Raw genomic sequence first — 18,922 nt, 5'->3', positions numbered from 1 at the left:
GAAAATGTATATTATTATTGCTATTAGAGATTGTTATAAACATCCCAAATGTCATATCTAAGTCTAAAAGATCACAATGTAGATGTTCATTTTCTTAGTTACTAGTTTAAATGTCAAATGTGTTGTGTTACTTGGTATAAATGTCAACATCTTAATGAAAGTTTTCAATTTGAGAATCTTAAAAACTACACTATATGTTTAGTTTGCTAAACTGTTGACCATTGCTGCTGGGCAGAAACCTCACATATACTGTACATTTAAACTTGTTTTCTTATAAATCAATGGTATAGACGAATTACCATGTTTGTAACTTTGAGGGCCCTGTCATACACCCGGCGCAGTGTGGCGCAAGGCGTGACGCAGTAGTCTTTTGGTAGTTTAAGCTTGGCGCAAGAGTCGTTTTGAGGCGTTGCGCTACGCTGTTTAAATAGCAAATGTATTAGCGCTCATGTGTGCGCCCATAGGCGTTCTGGTCTAAAAAGGAAGGCGTTCTGAGGCGGACTGCTGGCGCGTTGCTATTTTGAGAATCTATAATAGATTTTTCATTAGACCAAAACTAACCCGGTCTAAACTCCGGCGCAGAGTTGCGCCTAGCTTACGCACTGCTTAATACGCACAAGAGAGCAATAGGCAAATATCTTTACATATGAAAAAATGTAAATATTAAGGATATATATAGGATATAATAAGAATAGATATAGAATATAAATATAAAGGATTAAAATATTACAAAACTTATTATTTTCTAGCCTAAATATAAAAAAAACACTGCTTTTATGTCTTCTTCATCTCGGGAGGCTTTTTCAGTTCATTCATAACAATTTGCTTTTGGATAATGTTATTATTATTAGCAGTATTATTTAATATATCCATATTTATATTTTTTTTTATTAAAAACAAGCTTAGATTTGCCCACCTGTCAGGTTTTAGACCATATGGGGCACAGCATGTGTTTTAGGATATAACTCAGGTTTTTGAGCACATTTTGTTATTATTGTTCATTTATTCGTTTGCTGGAAATTAGAACTGAATTTAGAAATAGTTTTGAAACAAATATTTGCGCTTAACAAACAAAAGTATTTATTTATAGAGTAATTGATGTCTGTGCGTAAAGGTTTCCCCTATCCAAGAGCGAAAGTGAAAGTGAACCAATATCTCTCATTCTCACGCAGTAGATGCTCTGTTTAACAGTTTTCTGTTAAAAAACTGTTAACTGTTTGCTTGTGAAATGCTCATTTTTCCACTTAGACTTACTTTGCGTCCTGTAAATAGCGAATGCGCTCTCGGCGCGACGCAGCTGACTCTTAAAGGGAATGGGAGATGAGACTCTAATTGGTTTATTCTCTAAACACACCTATAACTCATTACGAAAATAAACTCAACCCTTTTAGACCATGCGCCGAAGCGCAAGGCAGATTTCCCGTCCTTAAATTAGCAAAAACGCGTCCTGACACGGCCTGAAAGCGTTTGCGCACTGCGTTTTGCGCATGGACCGTCAAAATAGAGCCCTCAGGATGCGCGTGCAGAGAGGTGGCAGAAAAAACTGGGAGAGCTAGTATTTACAGCGAGGGAATGACATCCCATGCGGTTCTGTCAGTGCTCTGAAAGCATTTGAGAGCTTCCTTGGCTGTGTTTTGGATCATTGTCTTGCTGAAATGTCCACTCTGGTTTCACTTCATCATCCTGCTAATCTAGATGTTGGACTGAAGCAGCTGATATTAATTTACGCTGATGAAGGGCAGAGGGTTACTGAATAACTACTGAGAGATTTCAGCTGCTGTCTGGGCTTTCACTGCCTTTCTACACCTCCCTTTCTTCATGTGTTCAATACTTTTCCCCTGTGTCATTTCATTTTATTGCACATACGTTCATTTGTAAACTAATTAAATTTGATTTCTTTGCATTTATGAATGTTTTAGGTTTCCATCAACATCCGGTGAAAAGTTGAAGTCAACAGCACTTTTAAAAATGTGTTTTCTGAGAAAATGGTGACCTGTTCAATACTTATTTTCCTGACTGTATTCACTGCAAAACAACACAAGAAATCTAGCAAACACCAGCAAATATGATGCCGATGATCTGCTCTAATGCTGTAAATCTGGACACACACTGAATAATGCTCCTGTTTACATACTTTTTCCAGCAAGTGCCATCTTAGATTTGTAATGATATTTTGACGTGCACAGGTTTCAATATGAATACTAGATTGCTTGTGAATAACTGTGGTGCATTTATCGAAAAAGTAATCAGGCAATTTTGACTGTAATTTAACGGGCCTTTTCTGTGAATGTGGCTAATCTCACAGTTGAGTGTTCCACCCGTACTCTTCAGGGGTTGAAGCCAGCAGCTGAGATTTTCCATTATAGACATAGCAGGAATTGTTTTCGACAAGCCATCCTGTCACCTCTCCTTGAAGGTGAGATGCTACCTGACTAAGAGGCGCAGACAGATCTACTAGCCGCTTTTATACTGTCAGGTCAGGGCCAAAATCATCAGACCTCCATCAGCAACAGCAAAATCATACTGTTTCCACTGTCGGCCAGTAGCCTCAGAAAACATTCTGGAACCCACCATTAAGGGAATGGTTCACCCAAAAATGAAAATTACCCCATAATTTACTCACCCTCAAGCCATGCTCAGTGTAAAAGTCTTTCTGTCGGAAGAACACAGTCACTGTTTTAAAAATTATCCTGGCTGTTGGATAAAACTTTAATTTTGACACTTAGATCCAAGAAAGTCAAGGGGCCCTATCATACACCCGTCGCAATGTGGCTCAAGGTACGGCGCAAGAGTTTCAGCTTGGCGCAAGAGTCGTTTTGAGGCGTTGCGCTATGCTGTTTAACTAGCAAATACATTAGCGCTCATGTGTGCGCTCATAGGCTTTCTGGTCTAAAAGGGAAGGCGTTCTGAGGCGCATTGCTGGCGCGTTGCTATAAAGAAACTATAATAAATTTTTCATTAGACCAAAACAAACCCGGTCTAAACTCCGGCGCAGAGTTACGCCTCGCTTACGCACTGCTTAATACGCACAAGAGAGCAATAGGCAAATATCTTTACATATGAAAAAATGTAAATATTAAGGATATATATAAGATATAATAAGAATAGATATAGAATATAAATATAAAGGATTAAAATATTACAAAACATATTATTTTCTAGCCTACATGAATATAAAAATCACTGCTTTTATGTCTTCTTCATCTCGGGAGGCTTTTTCAGTTCATTCATAACAATTTGCTTTTGTATAATGTTATTATTATTAGCATTATTATTTATTATATCCATATTTATATTTGTTTTATCAAAAACAAGCTTAGATTTGCCCACCTGTCAGGTTTTAGACAATAAGGGGCACAGCATGTGTTTTAGGATATAACTCAGGTTTTTGAACACACTTCGTTAATATTGTTCATTTATTCGTTTGCTGGAAATTAGAACTGAATTTTGAAATAGTTTTGAAACAAATATTTGCGCTTAACAAACGCAATTAATTATTTATAGGCTAATTGATGTCTGTGTGTAAAGGTTTCCCTATCCAAGAGCAAAAGTGAAAGTGATCCATTATCTCTCATTCTCACGCAGTAGATGCTCTGTTTAACAGTTTTCTGTTAAAAAAAACTGTTAACTGTTAACTGTTTGCTAGTGAAATGCTCAGTTTTTCCACTTAGACTTACTTTACGGCCTGTAAATAGCGAATGCGCTCTTGGCGCAATGCAGCTGGCTCTTAAGGGGAATGGGAGATGAGACTCTAATTGGTTTATTCTCAAAACATACCTATATCTTATTAAGAAAATAAACTCAACCCTTTTAGATCATACGGCCTGGCGCAGAGTGGATTTTCCCGTACGTAAATTAGCAAATTGCGTTCTGACACGCCCTGAAAGCGTTTGCACCCTGCGTTTTGCGCTCTGCGCATGGACCGTCAAAATAGAGCCCTAGGTCTACATTAAATAGCATAATTTGTGTGACACTACAAAAACAATTAATATTTTTTACATTACTGAGAGAGGTAGACTTAAGGTTGGGGTAGGGATAGACAGTAATAAAATAAAATTTAATGGCTAATTTAATAAATAATAAAAATAGTTTTCCCTATGTTCTACATTACTGTGAGGAGTAGGTATAGGGTTGGGGCGGGGGTAGTTGTTAAAAAAAATACAATTAATGTATTTCTCATTAAGTTCTGGCCACAGCTGTATCTCTTCTAGCAACAACCCATAAAACTGTCATCAAACTAACCCATATGCCGCAGATTGTTTTGGTTGCCAAATGCACGTTATGTGCAAATGACATTTACAATGTATGAAGTAAGATGCTTTTGTATCGAAGGGTCCAGGGATATATGCATAGTTACCATAGAAGTCTACCACAGAAGACGATGATGAACAAGTAAATTAGCCTGCTTGGCCTAACTATAAAGCATTATACTGTATTTTACTCTGGCATGTCTCAGTTTAGAGCTTCACGGCAAAGGCTATGAATACTAATGTACATGTGATTTTCTTTCAGGTTTTGTACAGTGCATCTGGAAAGTATTGATAGTGCTTTACTTTTCCAATTTTTTATGTTACAGCCTTATTCCAAAATGGATTAAATTAACTTATTTCGTCACCATTCTACACACAATACCCCATAATGATTTATTATATTTTTTTATTATTATTGTTTCAAATTTATTAAAAATACAAACCCTGAAAAAACACATCTATAGAAGTATTCACAGCCCTTGCCGAAAAGCTCTAAATTGAGCTCAGGTATATTCTGTTTCCACTGATTATTCTTAGGTGTTTAAGCTGCTTAATAGGATTTCATCTGTGGTCAATTCTGTTGATTGGACATGATTTGAGAAGGCATACACCTGTAAGGTTCCAGGGTTGACAGTGCATGTCAAAGCACAAACCAAGTATGAAGACAAAAAGAGTTGTCTGTAGACCTCAGAGACAGGATTGTCTCAAGGTACAAGGCTCGGGAAGGTTACAGAAAAATTTCTGTTGCTCTGAAAGTTCCACTGAGCACAGCGGCCTCCATCATCCGTAAGAGGAAGATGTTTGGAACCACTCTTCCTGGAGCTGGCTGGCCATCTAAGCTGAGTGAATGGTAGAGAAGGGCATTAGTCAGATAGGTGATCAATAACCCGATGGTCACTCTGTCTGAGCTACAACATTCTTCTGTGGAGAGAGGAGAAACTTACAGAAGGACAACCATCTGTGCAGCAATCCACCATTCAGGCCTGTATGATAGACACTCCCTGCCTGGAATTTGCCAAAAGGCATCTGATGGTCTCTCAGACCATAAGAAAAAAAATTCTCTGGTCTGATGAGACTAAAATTGAACTCTTTGGAATGAATGCCAGGCGTTAAGTTTGAAGAAACCTGGCACCGCTCATCACCACGCTAATACCATCCCTACAGTGAAGCATGGTGGTGGCAGCATCATCCTGTGGGGATGTTTTTCAGCAGCAGGAACTGGAAGACTAGTCATGAGAGAGGGAAAGATGAATGCAGCAATGTACAGAGACATCCTGAATGAAAACCTGTTCAGTGTTCTTGATCTCAGACTGGGGTGACAGTTCATCTTCTAGCAGGACAACGACTCAAAGCACACCACCAAAATATCAATGGGGTGGCTACACAACAACTCTGTGAATGTCCTTGAGTGGCCTAGCCAGAGCCCAGATCTAAATCCTATTGAACATCTCTGGAGAGATCTGAAAATGGCTGTAGACCATCGCTTCCCATCCAACCTGATAGAGCTTTAGAGGTACTGCAAAGAGGAATGGGCAAAAATTTCCAAAGACAGGTGTGCCAAGCTTGTGGCATGGTATTCAAAAAGACTTGTAATTGCTACCAAAGGTGCATCAACAAAGCATTGAGCAAAGGCTGTGAATACATATCATCTACTGCTTGTCCGGGTCACAAGAGCAGCAGTTTCGCGAGAGAACCCCAAACTTCCTTTTCCCCAAATATTTGCTCCAGCTCCTCTGGAAGGATTCTGAGGCATTCCCAGAGAAGCCAAGAGACTCTCCATCATATCCTAGGTCCTTTTTCTCAGTGAGACAAGCCTAAAACACTTCCCTGTGTAGATATCAGAAACATATGCCCGAGCCAACTCAACTGGCCTCTCTCTATGTGGTGGAGCACCAGCTCTACTCCAAGACTCTCAAAGAATGAGCTGTGCTCCTCTAAGCTTATCTTCACTTTATTCATGCATCCATTGCTGTCCGCTGACAGTCACTGTCCTTAATTCAAACCAAATTCATGGAAGCTGCCTCCTTTTTACTGATTTTTAGTTTTGTATCTTGGAACATCTTGAACTTTCAAAACTTTAAAATCTTACAAAAAGTAAGATGAGTTTAAATCATTTTCCTCTGTCTTTAAGAGTCCTCGCAGTTCCCAGAACAATTTTCTTTAGAACACTCCCTTTCTTTCTAGAAAGACCTTGCAATCAGCAGTGGATTTAATAGACACTAGCAGCCCTGATCCCTCAGTGAATGAGAAATCTTTGTGTTTCAGAGAATTTATCAGTTTCTGGTATTCACATTTTTGTATTTCATTGCAACAAATCTACTTTTTAACTTTCGTGCAGTTATAGTTATCTTTCTATCATCCCTTCTTTTTATAATTGGCATTTTATAAATCAGTGTTTTTATAATCAGTGTGTCTTATTTTCAATTACATTAATTAAATTTTATATATATATATATATATATATATATATATATATATATATATATATATATATATATATATATATATATATATATATATATACACATTATTTATTGTTATTTGGATTTTTGTCTTATCTAATGTAGTTTTGTTTGTCTGGCTTTTTGTTTTATCTAATGTTTTTTCATTAGTTTTAGCATATCTATGTTTTCAGGATAATATTTCTCAAACATTAAAGGGCACCTATGGTAAAAAATCTACTTTTCAAGCTGTTTGGACAGACTGTGTGTTTGTATAGTGTATAGACCGTCATACTGGGGTGATATGAACACACCCAGTCCTTTATTTTTCAATTTAACTACAAAAAAAGGGTCGGCCAATTGGAGCTGTTTTCAAATCGATCACACCATTACGTAGGTGTGCGATCCCCCCGCCCACCGAATTGATTGACAGCTGCGCGCATTAACATGTTCTGGTAGTCGCGTGTATATGTCAACAAGACCAGGCAGACATACGCAAAGCAACCGGGAATAAAAGGTCTGTTCTGTTCGCTAGGATCAGCAATCATCATCAAATGTGATTAAGAGTAAGTTTCACATGTTTAAAGTGTTTTAAAACAGAGTATGTGTGTAATTAATTACAGCGTTTTACTTCAGCTTTACTTCATCAGCACAGCCGCGTCAGAACAATTATAAAAGAAGACGCTTCAAACCCGGTTTGTGGAAGTTAAATCAGGTTTATTTTGTACATTAGCATAACAGATATCCACACAGTACTTGAGGTTAGCCTTAACTAAGCTAAGTGCGCTCTGTCTGCCTGCCTGCCTGTGTGTGTGTCATCTGTGGTGTGTGTGTGTGTGTGTGTGTGCGCGTTAACTTTGTAACGATATTGTGTGTGACTCATCAATGCAACTTCACAATACTGATTAGTAAAGGTTAGTTCTTACTGTAGTATCTCACAAACGCTACGTGAGACCTTCTTCCTTTAAGTCTGTCTGTTGTCTGACGCAGCTGAGGGAGGAGGCATGTAGTGGGCGAGAAAGTGGGCGGGAAAGAATCGTCTTAAAGGCGCAGTACGACAAAACCACCCCCTGCTGGAAATCAGTATAAAACAGCATCTTGTAAAAGGTATAATGAAAAATCTGATGGGTATTTTGATCTGAAACTTTATATACACATTCTAGAGACGCATAAGACTTGTATTAAATCTGAAAAAAGGGGTAACCTAGGTGCCCTTTAAGAGAATGTCTCCAATTTGTTTTTGTTTTCGTTTGTTTTACTTCAAATGAAGAAGAAGACTGTGAAGTAGTCATTTTTCCATTGCACTTGACATGACATGACATTTATTGGATTTGTGCTGGACAGATGAAGTCTGGGGGAAAAAGCATGAAGTCTGAACAACTAATCACTTCGTCTCTTGCTTTCCAGTCTTCTTTATCTTCATCTGCCAAACTCTCAGGGTGATAGAGGTCTTTCAGTTAAAGAATAGTTACAATTCTGCCATCTCTCATCATCCCTGTGTCGCTTCAAACCATTCATTCATCTTCACAAGTTACTTAATCAAATCTCTGAGATTTCTGTTCCTCCATTTAAAGCATACTCCCCCTGAACTTTGATGATTCAAACTGTTCATAAGATCGAACGTCATGAACTGAGGTTAAATCCAAGTTTTCTGAAGAGACTCAATCACTTTACATTATTTTATTTCTTTAATATTATTTAAATATATTGCTTAAACTACCAAGGTTTAATTAATTTTGTTTAAAAAAACAAACATATAACTATAACAACCTGACTTTTCCTAAATGTACTGTATGTTTATTTCTAACATTTATTAAAATGACAAAACACAAAAGAGTTCTGAGTATTTCTAACATTAATTACCATAGTGGTCAAATTGACCGCAAGCATTTCAGTGTCCACTACTTTTTTCCCTTGCCTCTAAATACAAGTGGTGCTCGCTGCAGAGCCATTTGAGGAGAGGTGAGCTCCAGAGAGGGGGAGCTTAAGCTTGAGCTCCACCTTTTTTGCACTTCTTCTACGAGTGATGTCACTGGGGGTAGGGTTAGGGGTGGGGTTGGTGTACGCATTAAAACAGCTTACAGGAGGAGGAGCGACAGCTCATGCTCCCCCTCTCTGGAGCTCACCTCTCCTCAAATGGCTCTGCAGCGAGCACCCTCTCTCTAAATATGCATTCCTCTGTTGCTTAGCAAGTTCCTGCTAACAAAAACATAACTTTCTGATAGAGAAAGCATACCTTTATGGCGGAGCAGACACAAACAAAAACAACATAATCAGTATTCATGCTCTTCTGCTTGCCAGACAAAGTGAGATACGCACCTTTGCAGGTGGTGTAGTAAATCAATTTAGTAAACATGACAACAGACATTCAAAGCCCAAAGTTAGAAATATTGATCGGTTTATAGCTTTCAATTTTATTCATAAACAGGAAATAAATGAGTCAGATTTGAATTTTGTATGCGTTTGGAACAACATAATGTAAATAAAGTAAATAATATAAAATAATAAATATCACTCCCTGAAAAAGTCTTGTTGCTTATCCAAGTTTTCAGGACCAACAAATAACAACTTGAGTGATTATTTGATATTAGAAGTGGCTTATATGAAAGGCGAAGGTTAGATTATGCTAATTTTACCAAAATGAAATATAATCATGGCTTGTTTTTAATTATTTAATTTTGACAGTAAAGTTTAACTTTGCTTAGACAAAAGTCGCTTAACAGAAATAATGTACAGTATAGAATATAAAGTCATGCTGCGGCGGAAAAAGAATGATTATTGTGTGTGACTCCCATGAGCTTGGAGGACTGCATCCATACATCTCTGCAATGATTAAAATAACTTATTAATAAAGTCATCTGGAATGGCAAAGAAAGCGTTCTTGCAGGACTCCCTTCATCAAGATGTTTTGTATTCATCTTTAATGCCTCCTCCTTTATCTTACCCCAGACATGCTCAACAATGTTCATGTCTGGTGACTGGGCTAGCCAATCCTGGAGCACCTTAACCTTCTTTGCTTTCAGGAACTTTGATGTGGAGGCTGAAGTATGAGAAGGAGCGCTATCCTGCTGAACAATTCGCCCTCTCTTATGGTTTGTAATGTAATAGGAAGCACAAAAGTCTTGATACCTCAGGCTGTTGATGTTGCCATCCACTGTGCAAATCACTTGCATGCACCTATACTGAATGTAAACATAAACCATGAATTTTCCTTACCAAGCTTTACTGATTTCTCTGATAATATCGGGTCCATAAGGGTTACAATAGAATCTTCTGCAGTATTTGTGATGATTGGGATACAGTTTAACAGATGAAAAATCCGCCTTCAGACACTTTTCCAAATAATAATATAGAAGTTATTATTTGTGACTCTTACAACTGGGATCGACGACAAGACTTTTGTCACGTAAGGTAAATAAAGGGTTTTGCTAACCAATTTGGTATTTGGTTAACTATTGGTATTAAGTTTAACTGGTTTTGGATATCAGACAGAACTCGGCTAGCTTGATGATACCAGCTTTGAAAAAGACAACACTGGTGTCTTCTGAAGGGATCTGCATTAGAAACTCGATTCAATAATCTTGGCATTGAGATTTGCAGTAGCGTTTTTGGAATATTTGGCAATCACCTTCAATATAGAGCGGCTCCACCACATCATGGTTGATGAGCTCGAAGTTCTCATGGCCAATCCAGTGCTCTACATTGCGCTTGCGACCGGTGAAGAAATTATCCACCACAGTCACCTCATGACCATCCATCATCAGCTTATCGGTGAGGTGGGAGCCCACGAATCCTGCCCCACCGGTGATCTAGCGGAGGAAAGACTGCATGATCATTTCACAAGCCAGCATTATTGGGTTAAGTAGTCATGCTTTTGATTTACTTAAATTTGCGGAAATTTTAATAAGGCTCTTCTGTGGAAGTCAATCACTAAATCAGAAAATAAATGAGCAGTGCTTCTACTACCTGATGTTAGACAGCTTCTGTCCGTCCCGTCTAAATTATCTGCAAGCTATACAGCCTACTGAAAAACATCCTCTGAAATAAATGTTTACTTCACAGTGGCCAAATTGGTCATGCTTAATTCTGACACCTCATAAATGCAGGAGGTTTTATTTATTAACATTTACACTGGAGGAGATAATAGTTAACCTTTTGAAAGTTGGAAAATGATCAATTAACTATTAGGAATTCCTGTAATTTAATAAGTACTGAAAGATGTTCTTCATATCTTGCAAACAGATGTACTTGTATTGTTGAAAAAAAGCTGTTTTGGACCCTTGAGAATGTTAAAGAACTTACCAAAATCCTCTTTCGGTCCTTCTCGGATAAGAATTTCACTGGTGGGTACTTCTGGGTAAAACTGTGAAGTGAAAGAAAATCCTAAATAAGCATTTATGCTTGTCAACAACATCCTAACAAGAAAGCAATGCTGATAGAAACTGCCTTGTGCTCCTTTATTTTTAATTTTAGTCCTTGTTTCAGAACAAAACAATCGATCTACAGGTGTGAAAGCACCCATACTTGCTAATCAATGTTTTTATATGCATATCTTACGACTGCCTAATTCAAATAAACCAGGTGTATACAGTCAAATTTAAATGAATGTACTTTATGAAATAATTTATAACGTTAAATATCATGGTGTTATAAACGCATAGCAAGACAAATCTAGCAGAGTGTAGTTGTTTTTTATTTGGCATAAAAGAAAAACATACCTAAGCTCGAGTTCCCGTATCTTCTCCCTGAGAGGTCCCACTGCCTGTGAGGAACAGAGTGAGATATGAGAGTTAAAACAAGACATGTTGAAAGAAAAGATAGATAATGACCCCGTTTTCATCTAGTATGAACTTGAAATTTTCAGGGATGCACCCTCAGCAAGTCAGCAGTGATGCATTAGTGTTTTTACCTGGTAGACTTGCATACCTTTTAAAAAGTGTATTCTGACATTTGTGTTTAGTGGGGTGGGTGGTATGACATTTCATTTCAGGATAATAGTATAGTTATTTAGACCAGTAGTTATTAAAAAGAAAAGGTTTAAATAATAAATAAATGAAAATACTTCAAAAATAAACATGCAATTAAATGAAGTAAAATGAACTTGAATTACCTTAACATAACAAATTATATAGTATGCCACATTTTGCAGTTATGTGCACAAACATTATTAAAAAGTTTCCCCTGTTAACATCTTTTCATTGGTATAAAAGTAATACCACTTAAAACAGTGGCTTTTAATCCTGTTAATGGAGATCTACGTTCCTGCAGAGTTCAGCTCCAACCTTGATCAAACACAACTAAGCCAATTAATTAGGACCTAAAGCAGTACTTGATAATTACAGAAAAAGTGTGTTTGATCAGGGTAGCAAATCAAATCTGCAGGAAGGTAGGAGGGAGTACTGCTGTACTTATGATGTACTTAAAACTCCATTATGACGTTTACAACCAACAAATTAAATGAAGCAAAATACGTTGGCACAATAGCCTAGTGGTTAGCGTGCAGTAGCACATCAGGGCGTCCCGAGTTAAAATCCCAGCTCGAGGACATTACCCTACCCTACCCCCCTTTCTTTCTCCAACTTCGCTTCTTGTCGAAATACTGTCCTATCTAATAAAGGCAAAAAGGCCAAAAATATATAATAATAAAATAAAGCAAAATACAAACAAATAACAAAGTAAATATAACATAAAGGTAATAACTGCACAAGGCTACAATACTGTTCTTGTCGCTCAGACACCATCATTGTATCATATTTAAAAAGAGTGTGGTATTGCTTGTCGTGCAACAGGCAAAACAAGCCTATATGACTTCTATGAAACTGTTCTTCTCTCAAGGCTGCCATTGTTGTTGTGTAAAGAAATAGGCTACACTTAAGCAGCATGATATTTCAACCCAGGCTCATTCTGGAAATGTAGCCCCACCGACGTTTGTGGAGACCGTGAAATAAGTCCTGGTAGGTACGTATTTGTGCAGTTTTTGTTTCTGCAAATCCGCGAGAGGCCGCTCTACGTGCTTTTTCGCATCTCAAATGCATCTTGCAATCGCGCACTGTTCGCGCCCGTGCTGTTTTCGCATTAAAAGTCGCCGGAGGCCGCTGTCAAGCGACCGTCTGTCTGACAGACTGACTGACTAACTGATCGACTGGACGGCCGAACTATATATTTGGTCTTGCCAGGGATTGTCTTGCGATTGCCTTGGGATACCTGAAATTGCCTTAGGAGAAACGGAATGGATACCTGGGATTGCCTTGGAAAAGAGGAAGTGGGGGATACCTGAGATTGCCTTGGGAGGGAGGGAGGGAATACCTGGGATTGCCTTGGAAGTTAGGGAGCGAGGAGATACCTGGGATTGCCTTGGGAAGGAGAGAAGATACCTGGCATTGCCTGATATTGCCTTGGCAGGGAGGGAGGAAGGGGATACCTGGAATTGCCTTGGAAGGAAGGGAGGAAGGTTATTCCTGGGATTACCTTGGGAGGGAGAGAAGATACCTGGCATTGCCTGAGATTGCCTTGGCAGGGAGGGAGGGAGGGAGGGGATACCTGGAATTGCCTTGGAAGGAAGGGAGGAAGGAGATACCTGGGATTGCCTTGGAAGGAAAAGGATACATAGGATTTCCTTGAGAGGGAAGAGATACCGGGATTGCTTTGGAAGGGAGGAAGGGATGGATGGTTGGATGGATGCATGGATGGATGGATGGATGGATAGATGGATAGACGGTCAGGTGGAAGGTCGGAGGGATGAATGGACTTTTTTCAGCTTTTGTACCATTATAAATGTCTGTAGTATCACTTTTTGATAAATGTTTACTGATCAAAATTGATTTAAAGCATACTTACTGACTGCAATTTTTTAAACAGTATTTAATTTAATGAAAAAAAAAATCATTCAGTCTAACCCAGGGATGGGAAAACTTGATCCTCGAGTGCCGGTGTCCCTGCAGAGTTTTGTTCCAACACTAGTCAAACACACCTGAACAAACTAATCAGTGTCTTCAAGATCACTTGAACTCTATAGGGAGGTCTGTTTGAATAGGGTTGGAGCTAAACTATGCAGGACACTGGCCCTCCAGGATCAAGTTTGCCCACACCTGGTCTAACCTGTACTTAAATCTTATTATAAATCCATCTGCATGTAACTAATGTAGACCAACAATCAACTACTGATACTGTACTGCAGGGGTGTCAAAGTCTTTGGACGGCTGCAGCCCTGCATAGTTTAGTTCCATCCCTGCTCCAACACACTTACCTGTAGGTTTCGAACAAGCCGGAAGGACTCAATAAGTTTAATCCGATGTGTTTAGGATTAAGGTTGGAACTAAACTTTGCAGAGCTGTGGCTCTCCAGGAACACCTGTGCTGTACTGACAATGACATTTTCCTGATTATGTTTAATGAATTTAAAGCTAACCCTTACTGTTAGTCATGTTCATCAACTATTTTAAGTCCATTAACATTTTTAAAGGCAGCTAAATGTAAGGTATTTGCCTCAGAACATGAAAAGTTCAGATAGATGTCAATTAACATTTCCAAACTGTACCACCTCTTTAAACCAAATATCAAACATCAGGCAAGGGTATAAATGTCACAATGTTTCCAAAAGCAATCACAGATGCTGACAAAAAAGCCTCAGTACGTGCTGACACACTTTGAACCGTAAGGTCAGTCAGATATGGGAAATGTGGATTCTAATGAGCTTTTTCCGGGGATAAGCAGACATTTGGGATCAGTAATGAGATGATAAAGATCAGTTATAGCTCTGCCTTTTAATGTGAATTAACGTGTACACAAACCAGCATGAGTCCATTTAGATTTAGAACAAGACATGCATATGAACTTGGGCAATAAAGAACGCAACATAAACGAGAAAGCATAGCAATCTACACTACGCTTTCAGACAGTCACTACGTGATTTATAGTGGGTTCTGGGTGTTTTCTTTCTGACATGTCTTCATGATAGTCTGATTTCAAAATACAGTCTGGTTCTTTTTTTTTAATATTTTTTATGTATTCAAGTTTACATTTATTTGTTTTTTACAAACTGCTCAGCTAAGTTTGAATGTACTGTACATATTTTTGGGAGTCTGGCATATTTTTCTGACCAGTCTTACCAAGACAGAACCATTCAGAAGATTCTGCATTGAAACAGTTATGGGGTGCATCATTCTAATTCAGATTTTTTTTTTTGAAAGATTTTGACTGGTATATGAGCTAACAAGAACTAACAAGGAATGACTGTATTGACATTAACTAACATTAATATGCGTCGATCGATCGGCGGGAGTTCGGTATCAGCCAATAATAAAATAATAAGCATCGGACTCTACACTTGCAAACATTCGCTCTAACAAGTTCATGCAACTCTCGATCGTGTAGTTATATTTTTTGATAGGTGCGCATCAGTGTTAGCTAGCCAAGCATACCTGTGCGATTGATGCAGAAGTATAAGGCCCAATCCCAATTCAACCCCTTAGCCCTTCCCCTTAAGCCTGGTTAATACTTTTGCGTCAAGTGATCGGCGTGACCCACGGCGCATGCAATACGCAAAGCTGTGCATTTATACTTCTGCACCCTGTTTCTGTTTGTCTGCAATAACACTTCCGAAATGCTAGTTGGCAGTAATGCGTTTATGTTCCTCTGTGTCTAGTTTCTTGGCAGGTGTTTTACTTTTTCTGAACGGTCCTTAACGTACAAGTGGTTCAAACTAGTTTATTTGAGACAGGAACTGGCGAACGTGCAACAAATTTAAGGTAAACACAAAACAAAACTTTTTTTTATCTGGAGCTCCTACACTGGACACGACACTTGAAAACCCTTGCTTCAACGGACTCACGCGGCTCTCAATTCCTCCCACACTCGCCAGCGCTTCCAAGCCATCACAGAGCTTGCGCTACAAGTTGTTGCGACGTGTGGTTACACTTTTTGAGAGGTGCGACGTCAACGGTGAAGGCTATGCTATGCTTCTGCTTGATGCAGAAGTATAAATCAGCCTTTATCCCTACCCCTCTTTTGCGCTTTAATGTGGAGGGGTAGGGATGTCCCAATTCTCTTTAGCTTGGAGGTGTAGGGCTAAGGGCAAGGGCTAGATACCCCTTCAAATGAAGATTTTTCAGGACCACAATCAAAATCAAAAGGTAAGGAAGTTTCCCAAAATACACCTTCTACAACAGCAGCATAGCTGCACTCAAAAGTAAAGGCTGATTTATACTTCTGCGTCAAACGCCGGCGTATGCTACGGCGCTGACGCATAGCCCTTCGCCGTGGCCGTAGCGGTTGCTGACATGCACCTCTAAAAAAATGTAACTACACTTCGCAACGACGCGTAGCGCAAGCTCTGTGATTGGTCGGCTTGGTAGCGCTGACGAGTCTGGGCGGGATCGAGAGCCACGCGAACTGTGCGAGCCTGATGGAGCAATTGTTTACAAGTGTGGAGTTCTGTGAAGGAGCTCCGGATGGAAAGTTTTGTTTTGTGTTTACCTCATGGTTAAAGTTGTTGCACGTCCGCCAGTTCCTGCCTCAAAATGAGCGAGTTTGAGTCACTTGTACATCCAGGAAGTGTTCAGGAAAAGCAAAACAACAGCGAAGAAACTCGACACAGAGGAACATTTACACCTCACTGCCAACTAGCGTTTCGGAAGTGTTAATGCAGACCAACAGAGACAGCGCGCAGAAGTATAAATGCACAGCTACGGGTGTTGCATGCCCCGTGGTTACGCCAGTCACTTGATGCAGAAGTATAAACCAGGCTTCAAGAGATGCACAAATTAGTATTTTTGTCATTATTATAAATTTTTCCAAAAAACAAGGACATGTTTTAATACGTTCATAAGTACATTCATGTTTTACTGTTATGCTTTAAATAAATAAATTAATTAAAAAAACTTAAAAAAAAAAACTAAAATAGAACGCAAAATTCCCTGATCTATAATCCATAATAATAACAGTGAGAAAAGTCAAGTCACTGGGACTGACCTTTCTACAGTGTTTGCTATAATGTTATTGTTGTTTTTGTGTGTTTATATGCATAAATATGGCAAGGTGTAAATGCACAGTACAGTTACGAACTTATTGCAACATTGTATTGTTAAAATAACATAATATTTAGTGATTTACAGAAAATAAATACAAAAGAAATTACACAACTGAAATAATTACAGCTGTCGTCATCGTCGATCTCATATAAAGCAAGAGATCGCGATGACATATAATGTGGTGTGCAGGTGTTGTAGTAGTGTCCCATTTCTTAGGGATACATTTTGAAGCCCTTCCCCTGCACACTGTATCAAGGGCCAAGAGGAGGGGGTAGGGATACAAAAATAGAAATGGGATAGGGCCTAAATCAGCCTTTTGACTGGTCCATAAAGTTGTTACACAATGTTGATATTTTCGGAAAAAATATTACATTTTAACATCAGTTAACAGTTACGTCCATATCTTTTCCATTAATTGTGCATGCCAGATGTCCATTACTTCTCAGCATGACAAGCACAACGATTCACCGCTGGCATTTCAAATAGTAGTACAGCGACTAGTGTGTAAACAGGGATTCTGCAGGTTTCTTCAAGTAAAATTTAAGACTTTTTAAGACCCTTTCAAGGCCAATATTAGTGAAACTTAAGACTTATACAGGGCTAAACACTGAGGATTTTTTTTCTACTGGCCCAGTTACTTTTGTAAATAATTCTTGTAATAATGGAAGATCACGTAAAGGGATATGTTGCTTTAGTTTTCTTTCCCTGATTGGCTGTTATGAATTGTATCTTTTTGCAATAAAAACTTAATATAATAAATAAGATTGTATAAATCTATAAAGATTGATGATTGGGTGTCGGCCTGATTGGGTAGCTTTACTTGGACATAGGAAAATTAAGAGCGGTTTAAAATGATTTAAGACCTACAGCATGATATTTCAGTGACTTTTTAAACGTCTAAAATTTTCGTTTTGCTATTTAAAAACATGAAAACAAGACTTTTTAAGACCCTGTGGACAACCTGATGAAGAATAAAAGCTGTCTCTTTGTGAAAGTGTTTGTGTGCGTACTGTGTGTAAAGTTGCCAGAAGATCTTATAAACAAGGTTTTTTTCCTCTGTTCAAAACACCAATGCCACAACAGATTAAAATAACTGGACCAATTTAAAAGAATAAGGAAACATGTAATCAGGACAGCATCAACAGCAGAGAACAAGTATTTGGTGTTTCCAGGCAGAGCACAACACGGCTCAACACTGCTTGTTAATTGCCCCCTGACTAAGAAACTTAATTGCTATCAAAGGCATGAGTAATTAAAATCTTAATTATATTGCGCTCTTGGGTAGCTGCGTAAGGCTTTCCAACAGCTCAAAGTGTGAATTTCAGCTGTTAGATACATAAGGTTTATATTAAAAATGACTCTGGTGTTGACACTGATATGAGAAAACCTGAACTAAAAAGGCGAAACTGTAAACGTGAAGAGTGTACAAAAAAAAAAAAAACGAACAGCTTGAACAGCTTATGCAAACAAACCTCATCTATCCTCTGCTCAATCTTCATTTCTCCGTGTTCCTGTATAGACCTGTGGGAAACAACAACAGACGGCTTTATCTCAGCTCCACAGATACACAAGTTCACAGATATTTCACAACCACACAGCAGAGCTTAGAGGAGCACACAGTCCTTTCCCTCGGCTCGCTGCGGACACATGATGAAGACGCTCAAAGTCAACAATACCACATGACGAAGATGAATCTAGAATAATGCTTGTTTTCCCATCGATCTCTTGAAACCACAGACCAGTGAGCACGTTTGATGTCGGATTCTGATTAACGCACAGTCCAGTGAGCATTCACGGAAGGCTTGATATCTCTGAGCTTTGCTTTACAAGACCCACTGAGAATCGATGTCCAAAGAAAATGACAAAGAAAGGTTTAAAATGGTATACACTCACCAGCCACTTTGCTAGTACCAGTTTTAGGACACTTTTGGATCCAGAACTGCATAATTTCGGTTCAGCTGATTTAACAAGGTGATTCCTCAATCATTCCTCAAAGCCAGTGGTCACTAAACTTGTTCCTGGAGGGCCGGTGTCTTGGAGATTTTAGCTGCAACCCTAATCAAACACACCTGAACAAGCTAATCAAGGTCTTACTAGGTTTACTTGAAAAATCCAGACAGGTGTGTTGAGGTAAGTTGGAGCTAAATCTTGCAGGGACACCGGCCCTTCAGGACCGAGATTGGTGAACCCTGCTCTAAGATTTT

General features: G+C 38.7%; 1 protein-coding gene across 5 annotated transcripts in view; it reads right to left on the bottom strand.

Annotated features, from left to right (window-relative positions):
* uxs1 (UDP-glucuronate decarboxylase 1) overlaps positions 1–18,922 on the bottom strand; it is a 115,134-nt gene that overhangs the window by 64,521 nt on the left and 31,691 nt on the right. For all 5 annotated transcript variants that reach the window (XR_012384853.1, XR_012384855.1, XR_012384854.1 and 2 more), the window contains exons 3-6: positions 18,191–18,239; positions 11,410–11,453; positions 10,994–11,054; positions 10,320–10,500 (exon numbers count right to left, since the gene is read on the bottom strand). Coding sequence is in view for 1 of the 5 variants with exons in the window: in NM_173242.2 (NP_775349.2) it covers positions 10,320–10,500; positions 10,994–11,054; positions 11,410–11,453; positions 18,191–18,239 (335 nt within the window). In the remaining 4 variants the exon portion in view is untranslated. The remainder of the gene's footprint in view (positions 1–10,319; positions 10,501–10,993; positions 11,055–11,409; positions 11,454–18,190; positions 18,240–18,922) is intronic.

Source organism: Danio rerio, chromosome 9 (assembly GCF_049306965.1).
Source record: "Danio rerio strain Tuebingen ecotype United States chromosome 9, GRCz12tu, whole genome shotgun sequence".
In the NCBI taxonomy this organism is placed as follows: domain Eukaryota; kingdom Metazoa; phylum Chordata; class Actinopteri; order Cypriniformes; family Danionidae; genus Danio; species Danio rerio.
The sequence above is the reverse complement of the archived record's forward strand: the minus strand, read 5'-3'. Positions and strand labels throughout refer to the sequence as shown.